The sequence below is a fragment of the Aedes aegypti genome, unplaced genomic scaffold, assembly GCF_002204515.2.
Source record: "Aedes aegypti strain LVP_AGWG unplaced genomic scaffold, AaegL5.0 Primary Assembly AGWG_AaegL5_hic_scaff_1845_PBJ_arrow, whole genome shotgun sequence".
Classification (NCBI taxonomy): domain Eukaryota; kingdom Metazoa; phylum Arthropoda; class Insecta; order Diptera; family Culicidae; genus Aedes; species Aedes aegypti.
In genome coordinates this window covers 2,664-20,281 of record NW_018735318.1, presented here as the reverse complement: position 1 = coordinate 20,281, position 17,618 = coordinate 2,664, and the positions used below count along the sequence as shown (strand labels likewise).

General features: G+C 36.1%; 1 protein-coding gene across 1 annotated transcript; it reads left to right on the top strand.

Moving 5' to 3' along the window:
- Nucleotides 1–10,522: 10,522 nt before the first annotated feature.
- Nucleotides 10,523–15,344, top strand: LOC110680789 (carnosine N-methyltransferase-like; the record flags this gene model as incomplete). Its single annotated transcript, XM_021856576.1, is given in 6 exon segments — nt 10,523–10,641; nt 10,706–10,846; nt 10,904–11,066; nt 14,859–15,057; nt 15,060–15,091; nt 15,169–15,344. Coding segments are annotated over 6 exon segments (765 nt in total), but the record flags the coding sequence as incomplete, so codon positions are not given.
- Between the last annotated feature and the right edge of the window lie 2,274 nt (nt 15,345–17,618).

Here is a 17,618-nt window from a genome sequence, read left to right as displayed (position 1 = left end):
TCATCGTATGAGCCCTTGAGATTTTATGTAAATTAATTTTTTTATTGTGTTTCATTCGAAACACAAATGTACGGTGAATGGACCCTTTTGAGTATGTATGGTTCCTATTACAGTGCATTGGAGAAAAAGGCATGAAATTATTGAAAATTATGTCGGATTTACTGTTATGTCAAGATTTCAATGTTTAAAAATCCAATCTCCCGTATCTTCCTTACAATATGAAAAATAGCGCTTAGAGAAATGTTCCGCTTTTTCTGTAGTTATTAATAGGTTTGGCCAGACGGTTTATGTAGGTTTATATGAAAATTACTATGGAGAAATCTTGAATATGTTCCACACGTAAGTACTGTAATGTAAGAACAAACTTATGATCTCGTTCTTTACACATTTTTCTTTATGTGCTGAAAAGAGCAATTCATTCCAACGGTTGAGTGAAGAGATATTCATGAATTTTAAGACAAATGTCAGCGCATTCAAGAATGGCATAAATTTCGGCCTGAAAAACTGTTGGCCAACTTCCCAGTGCATAAGATACATTTACTCCTGGGCCAAACACTCCTGACCCTACCATGATCAAAAAAGTTACGCTTCAACATATAATCTTCATTCACTAAGTACACTAGACTTATTTTGAAGTGCTTCAATATAGTCATATGTCCTTTTAGTTCACTATCAGCGCTATCTAAGGACCTTCTGACTCTGATAGCCCTTTTAACTGCATCCATTTGTATATAGTCATGCAGTGGAAAAAGATTTAACATTGTTTATACCATTGTTATGGTAGATGTGTTTCATCGTATGAGCCTTGAGATTTTATGTAAATTAATTTTTTTATTGTGTTTCATTCGAAACACAAATGTACGGTGAATGGGCCCTTTTGAGTATGTATGGTTCCTATTACCGTGCATTGGAGAAAAAGGCATGAAATTATTGGAAATTATGTCGGATTTACTGTTATGTCAAGATTCAATGTTTTAAAAATCCAATCTCCCGTATCTTCCTTACACTATGAAAAATAGCGCTTAGAGAAATGTTCCCCGCTTTTTCTGTGGTTATTAATAGGTTTGGCCAGACGGTTTATGTAGGTTTATATGAAAATTACTATGGAGAAATCTTGAATATGTTCCCACACGTAAGTACTGTAATGTAAGAACAAACTTATGATCTCGTTCTTTACACATTTTTCTTTATGTGCTGAAAAGAGTAATTCATTCCAACGGTTGAGTGAAGAGATATTCATGAATTTGGTTTGCTATTATTTAGCTACACGTGCAGCAGCAGACTTCTGCGAATTCTACAAACAAAATTAGTTCAAAAGAGATTTATTTCTACAGCTACTTTCTTCATTATGATTTGAAAAAAGCGTTCTCACTATAAGCCAGTTAGTTTGCATTGCAGTACTAACGTATTTGGAACATTCCTTAATATTTCTCCATACTATTTTCTATATAAACCTACATCGTCTTTGGGCACCCTTTAAACCAGTGTTTCCCAAACTTTTTTTAACTTTCGTCCCCTTGAGACCAATATTTTTTAGAATCGCCCCTCTGAAACACATGTATACTTCAAAAATGTCTTTGATTGGCATATCCATAGAATGGTTATTTATACAATAACTATTTTTTTCATTTAAAAATATTTAAAATTAATTTATTTAAATTGTTTTCGATACAAGTTCTGCCCACTTTCTTCTATTTCTAATGCAATAAGATTAGTTTGTTGCTATTTCTAAAATAACTGAAATTATTTTTCAGAAATTGTGAATAGTAAATGTTGGATGTTTCTGGGAACGCTTTTTTGTCAAATCCAAAACCAAGAATAGATGTATGAAAATCCAGAAAGTTTTCCAACTGATTTTTCATTGCAATAAATAGAGAGGTATTTTAGCCACACAAAGACAAACTCTGTTTGTTTTACTGATGTTTTGAAGGTTAAATCCAACGTATATCTGATATTTCCTCAAATCTATTTTTTATATAGAGTGTTTTTACGTTTTCGGCATTTATCGATTTTATCATTGGAACCTGATTTTCGTTTGAACTGCGCGCTAACCGAAGTATCAAAATGGGTGCTGTAGTTTTTTTTTTTTTTTGAAAAAAACGAATGCCAACAAACGAAAAATTAGCTATCTTATCTTAAAGTTTTCGTACTAAAATAAAAAAAAAGTTCATCATATCAAACATTTAATATTTAGAACATATTTGAAAATTTTCAGACACCTTTCTGTACTTACAATAGTAGTTTACGGAACAAGTTGCAGAATAATGATTTTTACAGCACGAGTCGTAAATTTATCCTACGAGGCTTGCCGAGTATGATATTACGACGAGTGCTGTAAAAATCGAGTTCTGCAACGAGTTACGTACAATATTTTTTTGCAATGTCGTAGAAGACCACTTGAGGGTATCAGAAATAATATCGGAATGCATTCACCATCATTTTACAATTTCTGAAAAATGGTTTTGTAATGATTCATTACGCAACTCAAAACAGTTGCCGTAATGAGAAAGCGTTGCGTAATGAATCATTACCAGCACTGGTTTCAGTTGCCGTAATGACTATTCCCGCACTGCATACTTCAGTGCAGGAAAGTAGGCCGTTTCATGACAGATTGGCGTGATGAAAATCAGCCTATTACGATGAGCAATTGCAAAAAACATGTTATCTGTGTTTTCAATGTATTCTGTGACTTATCATTCCGATCTTGAGAAAATTTCAAATATCAATTATGGGGTCATGCACAAATTACGTCACGCTCCAAGGGGGGGTCAAGCCAAGCGTGACAACCTTCCAAAATTTTCGAAGGACTCATACAAAAAACGTGACAAGGGGGGGGGGGGGGAGGGGTTAAAAAAGTCGAAATTTAGCGTGACATAATTTGTGTACCATCCCTATTCTTAAAAGTCCCTTGACATGAAAAAAACCTCTGAATGCATACACAAGCATTTTGGTTTTGACTATCATCAAGTGTTGTCTATTATAATCTTCAAGATGACCATGCTTAGTGGTACCTGTGACCTGGCTCTAATTCCGTGTGTTGCCTAATACCGTGTATTTGGGAATTATGTGGATTTCTATCATATTATATTATTATTTTTCTAAATGATTGTCACAAACGTTAGCATACATTAAGTAGTATTTAGAAGCCCTGACAGACTTGAACTAAAGTTGCACACACAAACAAACAAAAATAATGTTAGAATGTAATCACCTGTTGCTAACACACGGTATTAGGGCACAGTTGCTTATGTGTTCCAAATACCGTGTTTCAGTTATAATCCAAAATGGCGAAGTGAAAATATATATTTTATTTCCGAATCAATCATGCAACCTCAATACGTTGTTTGATACCAAATTTTATTTTTGATGCGCTTCGTTCGGTCAATTTGAGAGATGTTTCAAAATGTGACCCAGAAGTCGGGGTCAGATACACGGTATTTGAACACTGGTATGTTTAACAACATCAACTGTAACTATGGTTAAAATTTTCAAAAATGATTCAAATCATATTTTTATACAAAGTATATAAAACGGTCCTACTATACAAAAATATGAGAGACTTGAAATGATTATTTTATACGTTATTATACGTTATTTTTATCTGATCGATTGAAACTTGAGTTTTTTTTTAACCTCACGGTAATAGAGCATGTCACGGTATAAACGATTCAAGATAAAATAAACTTGAAAATACTTATGTTTCGAATAGATTATTTTTCCGATGCATTAATATTCTTTTAACTTATGTTTGTATCCTTCAAACGTTATGAGTAATTATTTTCAATTAATTCTTATGTAAGCTTGTTCGCCCCCCTTTCTGGATTTTCGCCCCCAAATACGGTTTACAAATTTTCGCCCCCTTGGACCCTAAAAATCGCCCCTAGGGGGGGGGGGGGGGCGAATTCGCCCACTTTGGGAATTACTGCTTTAAACCAAAAATCAATTTTTTAATTTGGTTAGCAGTTTTACTTGGGATGATATACTGAGCATGATTCTGTTGCATTAAACTAACTTACAATTATTAATTCTATGTTCTATTACATATTTTCATCCGACAGAGCAAACTCGGTGTGTCAAATAAATCGTAGAGAAGCGTACCTGAATTCCCTACCCAGCAATCATCAGGAAATGCTAACCATATATCGTGAGCATCTACAGAAGGCTACGTTATTGCGTCGATATGAACTACAAAGTAATAAAAAACATTATTCAGGATGCCGATTGCTTTGTTCACACGATACGGATAATGTTCGCCAGGCACATCAAATGAGCGTTCCGCCGAAAATTCGCAGTCAGACGTTCATAAGGTTAGTATCACTAAGTATGATGATTGTTTCCGTTTGTGTTGAGAAACCGCCAGGGCTTCAGTAGTTACTCATACGACTATATATGAAACTATATTTGGAAATAAAAACTGCACAGGACATACATACTTTTAAATAATAACGTACAAATCTTTCTACTACAACTGAAATGTAAAAAAATGTAACCTGATATCTTTTAACAGGAAAGAAACAATTCATAATAAACAATAACTTTAGGCAATCAAATGTTGAGAATGTTATAGAATCAGAGACTTAGGCATAATTTGAGATTCCAAAAACTTATTTCATTATAATACTATGATAAATTATGCTAATAAGGCGGAACAAATCTTAAAATCTTCTTTTGTCACTTTCCATCAAAATGAGTCGTGGGGGGGACAAATAAATAATAAAAATGGAAATTCAGGTAAATTTTATCCATTTTTTTATTCTCATATGCTGCAAAACTATATTTTGCAGCGTATACCGCCCAATCAAAAATGTTTTAAACTATTATCACGTTTTTTTTCTATTTTCATAACATTGATCGTATTACATTTTCATAATTACAGGTGTCCGCAAATTATTCCGAACAGCAAAATATTGGAAAGATGATCTCTTTTTTTTTTTTTTTTTGTCGGTAGCGATAGGGGTAGTACTGGCACTTTAATATGACCTAAGCTCCTTCCCAGCATTTGGTTTTATAAGCCTCTATTGCGTTCATCACACAGACGTTCCTAAGCAATGTTGCTCAAATGGTCACTGTTTACCCTAGCAGCAATCAGCCCTAAACCGTAGTTTTGCAGTCTAGTAGTTCAGACTACTATCAAACTATGATAAGGCCCGAATGCTACCAGAGTGTTTAAGTGAAGAACGAAATAGTTTTATTAAAAGGTCCTCATTCCCCATTTCATTTCGTCACTCACTATCGTCACTTTTATTTTCGACACTATCACGTATATTCACCGATTATCACTCATCCAACTTTCGTAATACACTTCGATATACATTTCATTATATCACTTTTCACATCACACCCATTTTCATTGAATTCATTGTTATTACCATTTACCATCTGTTAGCAATACTAAGTAATTAAAAGATATTCAATTTAAATGTTTCATTATTTTTGTTGCTGTAGAGTCATTACTGTTCAACTACAATTTAGAACTATCACGAAAGTTACAGTAAAACAAATCACTTCGATCCATTCTTCTGCACTCGCTGTCATTATTAACACTTTTATCATGCATGTTTGAAGAACTAGGCAATAATGTTTATGTTCAGAGAAATGATTGCAAAATGTATTATGGTTATTAGTATTAAATTAGTAGAGTTCACATCATCATTACTATATTTTTAACAAAACTATCAGAATCACTTCCAATTTCATTTTCAAATTTTCTTCACCATAGATATTAGTATAAAATCACTATTAGCACCCTCACAATCACTAAATTTAATAACAACGCGCAGTTTCACCAAACACCCATTCTTTTGTTGGATTATAAAACGATTGATCACACGTTAGCTTCGAAACTTAACAACCATTACTGATTAGTACAAAGGATGCTACAGGTCGTGGTAAACGAACTGAACCATCAACAACCAGCACTGGTTTATAAGTAACTAATGAGCCCTGGCGGTCCCTCCGTTCGAAGAGGACCTGATAATATGCCGAAACATATTAACAGATCCTCCGCCTGAATGCAGCCGTTTCATGATAAATCATGAACCGTTAGAGGTGTGCCAAAGTATTGGGAAGGTGATATGTTTCACAGACGGGTATTATTATGGTGCACCTTCTACTTTGGCACCGTCAAACCCTGTGATCGTGGCCAGGGAATTACAGGGTGTCCGCAAATTATCCGAACAGCAAAATATTGGAAAGATGATCTCACATTAAAAACAATGAAAAATCAATGTCCATGTACCTTTTATAATACATCTATATGTTAACACAAAATACAACTTTAAAAAAAAAATCGAAATGATTGCTTGTTACTGAGATAGGCATATTTAAATTTTTCGGAGACGTTTTTCCTGAGGGCCGCTAGTCATACTGGGGATGTGTTACCCCTAAAACCTAAAAGAGATGAATCCAAATGTCCTATTATTATTTGAAGTAATCTACAGGTTAGTGGCTTCAAGTTAGACTGGAAATAGAAAATTGTACGGTTCAAATCCAGTGAGTTCTATGGACATTTCTCTTCCGTCATAAAGCTCGGAAAACAGCTCCCTTTAAGACACCTCAACACATTTGGGTTGGTTTTGCAATTATTTGAAATCGGAAATGTGTCAAACTTATTTCTTAAGAATATAATAAGCCAATGTTTAAAACCATGCAAGAATATTGAATTTATTATGCTTGATTGTATAGAGCCAGGTCTTCAAAGTTTGTACGGATAATTTGCGGACACCCTGTAGAATTTTAGTAACAACAATCTCTAAGTTTTGCACCCAAAGTCTTGTTTTTGGTGAGAGAGAATTCTAAATTGATAAAATCAACAAAAACAACTTTAAAATTGTGTTTCAACTAGTGACAATTTTGGGAAAAGTGCGAAAATGTTGCACTTATTAACAACTGCATACGAAATTTAAATTTGATATTACATGTATGTTATATCCTTGTGATTGTAAAAATATTTCACTAGATTTGAAGAAAACTGGCCATTCCACGCCCACTTATGTGAAGTTCTTTGGTAACGTTAGCGAATGTGAGATAATGTGTTCTGAAAAGCAACTTCGATGACAATTAATGTACATTCATCCACATTATATTTATGAAGCATTTTTCCTTATAAAAATTATTTTATTCTTTAACGAAAAATAAATTCATAAAGTTTACACAACGCAACGAAGACTATTACTAGACTAGTTACACATTCGATACGCAGCTTGTGGATGATGATTACGCTTTCAATATTTATACATTTGACAAGAAGTTCTTTGAAGGTTTATAGAAAATCATTGCAATATTTCATTCTGCAAGGCTAAACTGTTAAGCTAATTATGCTGTTCAGCTCAAGAAATGTAAAAAGTTCTGCACGTGAAATGGTCAAGAAATTTTATACAGCGAGCTCCATTTGAATTAACATTTCTTTTCAACAGCGTACTGTGATCAAAGAAAAATGTTTTCTTGTGAATTTCTTGCAAGAAATTTCCCACACATCGAGATAGACGATTACTTTTCTGTTGAAGTGCATACTTACCATTAAGGTAAAAATAGCGTAAATATAATTTTAAAAGAAAATTGTAGAGTTACGTTGCGTGGTACATAATTTTAAAAGAAAAATATTCAAAAAAACTTATAAGCATTAACAGATTTAAAACTAGCAAAAATCACGAAAAAAATGGATACCATCACTGAAAATAAAACATTTTATTTATTTCCCCCCTCTGACTTTTTGAAAAAATTAAAGGGGGGGGGGTTGACAAAAGAAAATTTTTAAATTTGTTCCGGCCTAATATGTTAGGCTTCATTAAGTGCTTCTGTTATAACTTTAATGATTCATACACAATAAAAACATTGTTCATTGCCTATGTTAGATCAATACTTGAATATTGCAGCATAATTTGGTCACCTTTTTCAACAGTACATGAAGAAAGGATAGAGTCGGTGCAAAAACAATTTTAATTGTATGCTCTTCGCGAAGTAGGTTGGACCGAATTTCCATTACCATCTTACAAAGCTACACGGAAAAACAGTGTACCTTATTAATAAAAATTCTAGGAAGATGAAAATTTAGATTTTTTGCGACCCACCAGAGAGTTGCTCACGACCCCCTCGGGGGGTCGCGACCCACAGTTTGGGAAACTATGGTCTAGTCGAAATGGTTTTGAATAATTTGTCATTTAAGTGCTATTTTGATTACTCCTGTCTTTTACGTAAGATTAGAGTCTTAAATGTCAATTGTCGTCAGGTCTTAACAAAATTAGGCTGTTTAGTAGTAGTTCTAGTTTATTTATTTTTTTGTTGTTAATAGTAGTTTACGCAACAAGTTGCAGAATGTTGATTTTTGCAACATAAGGCTTGCCGAGTAGGATAATTACGACGAGTGCTGTAGAAATCGAGTTCTGCAACGAGTTACGTACAACATTTTTTTGCAATTTCGTAGACCACTTGAGGGTATCAGAAATTATGTCGGAATGCATTCACCATTATTTTAAAATTTATGAGAAATTGTGTTATGATTCATTACGCAACTCAAAACAGTTGCGTAATAAGAAAGCGTTGCATAATGAACCATTACAGCACTGATTTCAGTTAGGTAATGACTATTTCCGCACTGCATACTTCAGTGTAGGAAAGTAGGCCGTTTCATGACAGATTGGCGTGATGAAAAACAGCCTATTACGATGAGAAATTGCAAAATAGTATTTATTGAACATTACGTTCATATATCCTTAAAGAAAAAGTAACTTTCCTTGTCTGTTCAACAATTTCTCGAAACTAGCAAGTGTACCCTAATGATCAATCTCAGCGACTTACTATCTACTACACTAGAAATATCTTCTGGCAATTTACCTAGGTAACGTTTGCTGGGGCAGTGGCCTGTTAATAAGCCAGTATAAGTACTTAGATCGTGTTTATTGAGGTTTAACAACCCCAACGTTTGAAAAAAAGAAAGAAAAAAAATGATGATGAATCGTTTGGACTGACGAGAGTCCATTGCGTTCTTCCAGTTTAGTTTAATTTTTGCCTTCATCCAGCTGTTTAATTGCTTTTTCAGAGCACAAGAGGCCATTCCGAGGAACGGTTGAGGCCCTATAAATTGCATGGAAGAACCTTGTTTTGCTAACTGATCAGCTTTTTCATTTCCTTCTATTCCGCAATGGCCAGGAACCCAATATAGATTAACCTTATTACGATAGGACAACTGCTGCAGTAGCTTGGCACACTCCCAAACAAGTCTTGATGTGTAAGTTCTAGACTTCAAAGCGTTCAAGGCTGCTTTGCTATCCGAACAAATACATATATTAGCATTCCTGTAGCGCCTTTTAAGACAAATGTCAGCGCATTCAAGAATGGCATAAATTTCGGCCTGAAAAACTGTTGGCCAACTTCCCAGTGCATAAGATACATTTACTCCTGGGCCAAACACTCCTGACCCTACCATGATCAAAAAAGTTACGCTTCAACATATAATCTTCATTCACTAAGTACACTAGACTTATTTTGAAGTGCTTCAATATAGTCATATGTCCTTTTAGTTCACTATCAGCGCTATCTAAGGACCTTCTGACTCTGATAGCCCTTTTAACTGCATCCATTTGTATATAGTCATGCAGTGGAAAAAGATTTAACATTGTTTATACCATTGTTACGGTTATGGTAACTTAAAAACCATAATAAATAAGCTTGTCGCCACTTGTTTCTACTCAGTGAATCTATTAGTCATTTTTCTCAGAGTAATATTCCCTACGTCGTATATGATAACGATGTATCTGGCTAGCTAATAGTAAGAGTGGCTACGGATCATTCTGGTTAGCAAAAGGCAAACTGATCGTCGCGAATAGTATTAATGTCCACTTCGAATAGATTAATTATTTGAAATGGGCATCAATGCTATCAACGACGCAGAACGTCACATCCGAGATATTAGTGCGTCTATGCCATATAAATTATGACGCTGCTTGAAGCAAAAATACCAAAATGTGATACCACCACTACAGGTTGCGCCTTTGGTGTCTTTCTAATGGGCTAATGAATTGTGCCCTCCCATCGCGGCAAGGTCGTATAACCAAGGGGAGGGTACTACAAGTGACAGTGTTTAAAACAAAAGTGTGGCAATTATGTGACAGTCAAAAGGGGGAATGGAAACCTAATAAAACTATTTTGTTCTTCATCTATAAGTGAAGCAAATGTTGAGAAGGAGCTTAGAACATATTAAAAGCCCCAGTACTACCCCTATCGCTATGAGAAACATAATTTGTTCTCATTGAACTAATAAAATTGAAAAGTCTCTATTTTTCTGGAAAATCAAAGAAATTAATTTTCAAAACCAAGTCGTGAACGCAATCTAGGCCAATTATAAAGAAGTTGTTTGTACCATTGTTGATCCTTTTATTTCAGAAAATGTTGAATTCCAAAGATAAGTAAAGATTACCCTACTACAGATAAAAGTGTTATCATATGCAATATAAACTTAATCGAACAACAACGATGTGGTTTTAATGTGATCGTTATTAAAATACTTTTTTTTCATATCATATAGGTACAAATAACTTTGAAGCAGATCTTTCGAGATTGGAGTGCAGAAGGACATGCGGAACGAGAACAGTGTTACAAGCCAATAATCGACGAAATAACCGATTTCTTTAATCCCATGAAATGGTAACTAATGTTGACTTGACAAACATTTTCTTTAATCTAAAGCTTGGTCTATGTAATGTTTTAGTAATATAGAGAACATCAAAGTACTGATACCTGGGGCTGGATTAGGTAGGCTAATATATGAAATTGCCTTCAGAGGGTACTATTGCGAGGGAAACGAATTTTCACTATTCATGCTTATAGCATCCAACTTTGTGCTAAACAGGTAAAATAATTCGTTCGTTTTTTTTATAAAACTAATATTACTTTCTTTCTTTGTTAGATGCGTAATTGAGAATCAGTGTACCTTTTATCCGTGGGTTCATCAGTACGTCAACAATCTCTCTGGGAACAATCAAATTGAAGCTATTACATTCCCCGATGTAAGTCCCACGAAGTTTCCACCGAAGGGAACAATGAATATGGTAGCAGGCGATTTCCTTCAGGTTAGTGAGAACGCTACACACAACTTAAAGTTCCAGTAAGGATTTTTAACGTTTCGTTGAGGGATTTATCAACTTCTTCACGAATTTCGATTCCTTCAGAAATTTCTCCATGGATTCTTCAAGAACTGTTCAGAAGTTTCCTTAAAGATTCTGTTCGGAGGACAAGTCCCTCCGATATCTTCCCCTTTAATTCGTCAGGCTATTATTGAGATGCCGAATCGGTCCGATAATTCCGGTCTGCTCTCTACGTTGCATACCACTGCTCCTCCCTTCACCATAACTACAACACCATCGAAATTACAAAGTCTGCACAATCTGGTCCACTACCCTACTCACCGTAAATCTGAGCAAAAGCTGCTTATTTCGGTGTGTGATCATCTCGGGGTAATGTTCAATGACAAGCTCAGCTTTACTGAATATGTACGTAAAAAGTCATCTACGTTCATTGAGGCGCTATCGAGAATGATGTCTAATACTTATGTTGTGATTGTCAGTAAGCGTAAGCTAGTGGCAGACGTGACAATCAATACCGTGTTACATTTATTCACATCGTTGCATATCTCTCGAACGGTATTTTCACATTAACTCCGACTCCAACAATAGTTTTCATCAAATTTCCTCACTACTCCCTTGTTTCAACTTCTCCTCCTCCTTGTCTGGCCGAACTTGTGCAAGTACTATCTGAAACAGACATACCGTGACATGCTCTATTACCGTGAGGTTAAAAAAACTCAAGTTTCAATCGATCAGAAAAAAAAAAACGTATGATTATTTTCAAGTCTTTCATGTTTTATATAGTAGACCGCTTTTATACTTTGCATATAAAATATGATTTCAACCATTTTGAAAATTTTAACCATAGTTACAGTTGATGTTGTTAAACATACCAGTGTTCCAAATACCGTGCATCTGACCCCGACTGCCGGGTCACATTTTGAAACATCTCTCAATTGACCGAACGAAGCGCATCAAAAACATTTTTTTGTATCAAACTACGTATTGAGGTTTGCATGATTGATTCGGGAAATAAAATATATATTTCACTTCGCCATTTTGGAATTATAACTGAAACACGGTATTTGGAACACATAAGCAACCGTGCCTTTATACCGTGTGTTGGCACAAGGCGATTACATTCTAACATTATTTTTGTTTGTTTGAGTGTGCAACTTTAGTTCAAGTTTGTCATGGCTTTCTAAATACTACTTAATGTGCTAACGTTTGTGACAATCATTTAGAAAAATAAATAATATAATATGCTAGAAATCCACATAATTCCCAAATACACGGTATTAGGCAACACACGGAATTAGAGCAGGTCACGGTAGCTGACAATGAAGCGGTCTCCTCACCCACATCGACAGGCCTGGGATAAGCCAATGAGTTCATCTGCCGTCGTAGCTTCTGTTACTTTCTGGTTGTGGCAGCACGCAGTTCTTCTGATTCCTGTTATGCGGCAGCCCATGTAGCACTCGCTATCATAATGTAGGCCGATAGCGATCAATCACACAAACTGCTTCTGAGCATGCTTATTGGTTGACTGTACAATTAGAAGTAACTTGGAAGTAGCATACCATATTCGATATACATTTTCGAGAACTCCAAATTCAGTGATGTCATAACCACGCCGGCCATGTCCTTAAGGTTATCGGGATCAGAGTCTATGAATGGAGAGTTGCGCAGAGAATGCGCTGGCGTCGCTGTATGTAAATCTTTTGCCGGCGGAGATATGCTGAGCTTATAAATGTCAACGTGAAAAATTATGCCAGTTGACAATTAAAAAATGAAATTTAGCGTGACATAATTTGTGTACCATCCCTAACTGTTTTTGGTACAGTCTATTAAAATTCAGTATATTTCAACTATGAAACGGTTTTATATATTTCCACTGAAGGATGAAGATTATTACATTACAGGTAACAAGAAGGGGTTCATTCACAAACTATAGGCCCTGAACTTGAACAGTAGCATTAACATTTAGTTTCGTCACGATAACAATACCCCTCTCGCACCGGAAACGTGTTGTTTATTTTGCTCGATAGGTAGACGATTTGACAGTTCAATAGTAGACTTGGTTCAGTCTTCGCGAAAACTCTCTATTCATAGACTCTGAATCGGATAGGAGAGGATGTTAGTGTTCTATTGCTTTAGAGACTCAGATCACATCTAAATCTCCATGGGTTTCACAGGAAAGAGCTTGATTAGTTAGAGGTTCAAAAGCTACATAATCGGAATACGTTTTTCGTAGCCTCAATTCAAAAAAGTTATCAGTGCGTTGACATTTTCAATGTCAACCATTCGATGGCAAACTCTTCAGTAATTGGCAACAAATAGATAAAAATAAGCACGTGTATCTTACAATTGTATAACATAGGGATGAGAGGTTTACGCCGACACTTGTTATATTGCCGTTCTACGCATATTTGTCCCGGGTCCATAAGATTTACACAGAGTAAGCGTAGAAGGGCAGTAAGTGACGAACTATCCCATAGTTCACTGCACTTTGTTTTCTTATCCCATAGTTTGTTAACGATTAAATAAATGTAACATTGCCACGATACAATGTATGTATCACAGGACACACGCATGAAACGGCTGATCTCCAGTTAGTAATCCATCCTCGTCTGAAGTCACAATCTCGGCATCAACACGCTTTCGATGCAATTGCGCACTTTATTAGCGTATCCGCACTTGTAAAAACTTTTGCGATAGTCTAGTGGTGAAAGAAAGTTCTGAGGATTTGTTTTTCTGAAGTTGTATCTTTTTAACAATTAACAATTGATGATATTTCTATCCTTTCATTTTTTTTTCAAGAAATTCGGTTAATACTTCACTTGATGGCTCATCCGACTTCTGGAAGTGCTTTATACCGAGACCACTGACTCGCATAATAAAGGAAGAACGTGATCGTGTGGGCTTCGTAGCCATGCGGTTAGTTTACCAGGCATATAGCCGTATCGATCCAAGGAGTGTGGTTCGATTCCCGCTCAGTCCGAAAACTTTTCGTCAGCAACGTTTTCCGATTGTTACACTGGTCGTTGCATCCTAGTCTAAAGTTATGCTTCCTTCCAAGGACATAAACGTCCACTGGAAGCATTACGTGTTGGTGTCTTTGAAGTGTCGCAAAAAATATCGAAGGTATGGATAGCCCTGACCGTAGTCGCCTTAATGCCGTAGAACGGAAAAATCTCCATGGAATCCAAAAAATTGATTTTTTACATTTTCCTTTGTGTGAAACATAAGGTTTTATTACATTTTATTTTATTTTGTATTATTCGGCCTATTCGGCTGAATAACGAGTTTCAATATTCGGCAAAATCAAAATAATCGTGATATTCGGCCCGAACATTCGTACATCTCTACGTGAAAATATCAAGGCTTGCAAGGATCCAGCGATTTTCAGAGCAAGGTTTGGAATTCCGCCAGGTCCAAGGGTTCTTGACGACCTTCGCGTTCGCGGTCAACTCTTTGTTCGACAGTCGTTCTTATGGTCTTCATCTCGTTCTCCGTAAGGAGTGAACGGTCAGGTCGCAGATGCATGCTTCTGAAACAGCCGTTTAATGATTATCATAATCTTTTCCGGAAAGGTTTTTTGGTGACATTGATGTTAATATATGTGCTTATTCTGCGTTGCGCGAGTGACGTGAGAAGACTAATGTTAATCAAATGGGAGCGAGGCGATAATTGTCACCTCATTCGACTAGTCTCACCTCACACGCCGCGTAGAATAAGCACAAATGTGTCGAGAATATGACACGTCTCCTATAAGTTATTAATCAATGCAATTTTCAGGTTTATCGTGATGCCAACTACTGGGACTGTGTGGCTACAAGCTTTTTTATTGACTGTGCCAACAATGTAATCGAGTTTGTGGAAGTCATTTACAACATATTAAAACCCGGCGGTATTTGGGTGAATCTAGGACCACTCTTGTATCACTTCAGCGACGTCCCTAGCGAAAATAGCATAGAACCAACGTACGAGGATCTAATCATATCATTCGTTCCGTGGGTTTCATTATTGTGGTAAGTAAACTGCAGAGATTGAACAATTTACTTTAGCAATTTTAATTAATTAAATTTTTTATTTTCGTTTTTTACAGAAAAACAAAACCGATGTTGTAACCAAATACGCACAGAATCCTACCTCGATGCACCAAAGCGAGTACAAGAGCATATATTTAGTTTGTCAAAAACCTGACTCTGTTGAGTAGTTTGCTGGAAATGAAATCGAACGAAATAAATTGAATGCGATATCAATCGTTTATGCAACAAATTATTTATTCACAATTTGAGTTTAAGAACTGTACAAACATTGAAGGAATTTTATCAATTGTAACTGCTGCTGTTGTGTGCAGTTTCATGTAGTTGAGAAACTGTCTCCTATAACGATTCAACTGAGATGCGTTCATATCGGCTGGTACCTCGGCGAGGATGTCTCCAGCTCCGGATATTTTTACCGAACCAATCAATCCTAGTTTACGTGCCGACAGAATCTGTTCTATCACATTTTGGGTTATTTATCCATCTCAAACAAGAAGTTAGTCGAACTCAACGGCGGCTGAAAAAAAAAACATGTGAAAACTAGTTATCCAATTCATTAAAATTTTGGAAAAATCGTTTTGACCCCACTATTCAAGCTTGTTCCAATAGTCTAGATGCTATATTTTCTGATTAAAAAGTAAAAAGACATGCTTTCAATTCTTGAGCCCCACTCACTTTTTTATAATTTTCAGGTCACTGCAATTACTTACAATTAAAAAAACTAGATCGAAAAAGTAGTGATTAGAAATCAAGCGTAATGTGAATACATAACTTTTTGTGTTTAGTTCATGTTCCATGGTGCTTTCTTTGCTTCAGGATTTCGTTTTTACTACCACAGAAAAATAGCCATCTATTGCCTTTTAAGTTTCGAATATCGCCCTATTGTGTGTCACTGATCGCTAGTATACGCTAAAACAAAAGGCCCAAACGCAATGGTGACGGAACGGCAACGGAAAGCGTAACCGGTTCGCCAGCGCCAACATGCTTGTCGACTTTGAGTTGGTTCACTTTCATTCGTTGACGGGTCAGTGTGTGTCAGATGGTGTGATTCACGCCGGCGCAGAGTGTGTGCGCCCCCATTAAACATTTGACAGTTCAACAGCCGACTAAATTGGTTGAAAAATCGATCGATTGTTGCACCGACGCTTATGGAAGTTTAACACAGCGATCAACTGACTAATCGCTAGACTAAATCGGGTGACCGAGGAAATCTGATGTTTAGTAGGTCAACTTGCTTGGATTTTACTTAAAATACCGATTTATCCACCTATTTAGTAGGATTGCGTCGGCCCACCCTATTAAATCGGTTGATATTCGGTTGATCCCTACACTCAAAAAATCCAAACGTCATGGCTACGTGAAAAATCACGTAGATCATTCCAAATTCATTTTGCCTCCACTTCACCTGACTAACATAAAGATCACTAAGCCGTTCATAACCATCAAATAATGGATCGGTGATTGTTACTGAGGTTACCTATCGCACTTACGTGAAATTCACGTAGGTGCCTAAGTTCATTTTGACATCTGCATATTGTACGTACATTCGGTGCTGAGCGCAAATCCTAAGATGGCGCCCGCTTGATTTTTGCAGAACTTCAGAAGCTGCTGAACTTTAAATCCTGTGTAAGATTGATTGTAAGGTAAATATGCTTTGAATACCGAAGAACCCCTGCATTACTTCATATTTTACACCTGATTTATAACCTCTATCAATTATAGCACGCGAAGGCTGCAACAAAACAGAACAAACTCACTACATTCGGGAAACAAGATTGACAATGCTCAGATTGAATATAAAAATATCGAAAATATCACAATCTTTTAGTTTTATTTACATTTTCCAATTGGGAATTAGTTTTCTTCCAAAGCCTATTAGAGATAAGGTTGGTCTTTATTCTAGTTAATTTAATGCAAAACCATCTAGGTCTTATTGAAACGCTTCGTAAAGGCTACCGGAAAATACACGTAGCTCTTACATGTAGCGCCGGTGGAATGAACGAAGTTCAAAAGTTCATGCGTTCATTCTGGGCTACCTATGATTAACGTAAGAGCTACGTGAAAAGTGCGATGGAAAAAAACCACGTATGTTTCACGTAACAATGACGTTTGGATTATTTTGAGTGTATGTTAATCTTCCATAAGCGTCGGTGCAACAATAGGCCTATTCACAAGACGTTTCAAATCAGCTGATCGGGAAGCTCTTTGACAGTCCTTCTATGGAGATGACAGTCCCGTGTTAGCATCGATACTCCACCGATATAAACAAATGCATAGACGAGCCTGTCACATGAAAAGGCCTATCGACCGATTTTTCAACCAATTTAGTCGGCTGTTGAACTGTCAAATGTTTAACACGCTCGTTCAGATCTACTCAAAAGTGAGTAGATTTCGACTCACTTCGGAACAAAGTGGAACTGCTCAAAAGTGAGTAACACCATCGTTACTCACTTTAGAGTAACATTGTCAAATGTCAATATGGGAGTAACACTTACTCACTTCGTTTAAT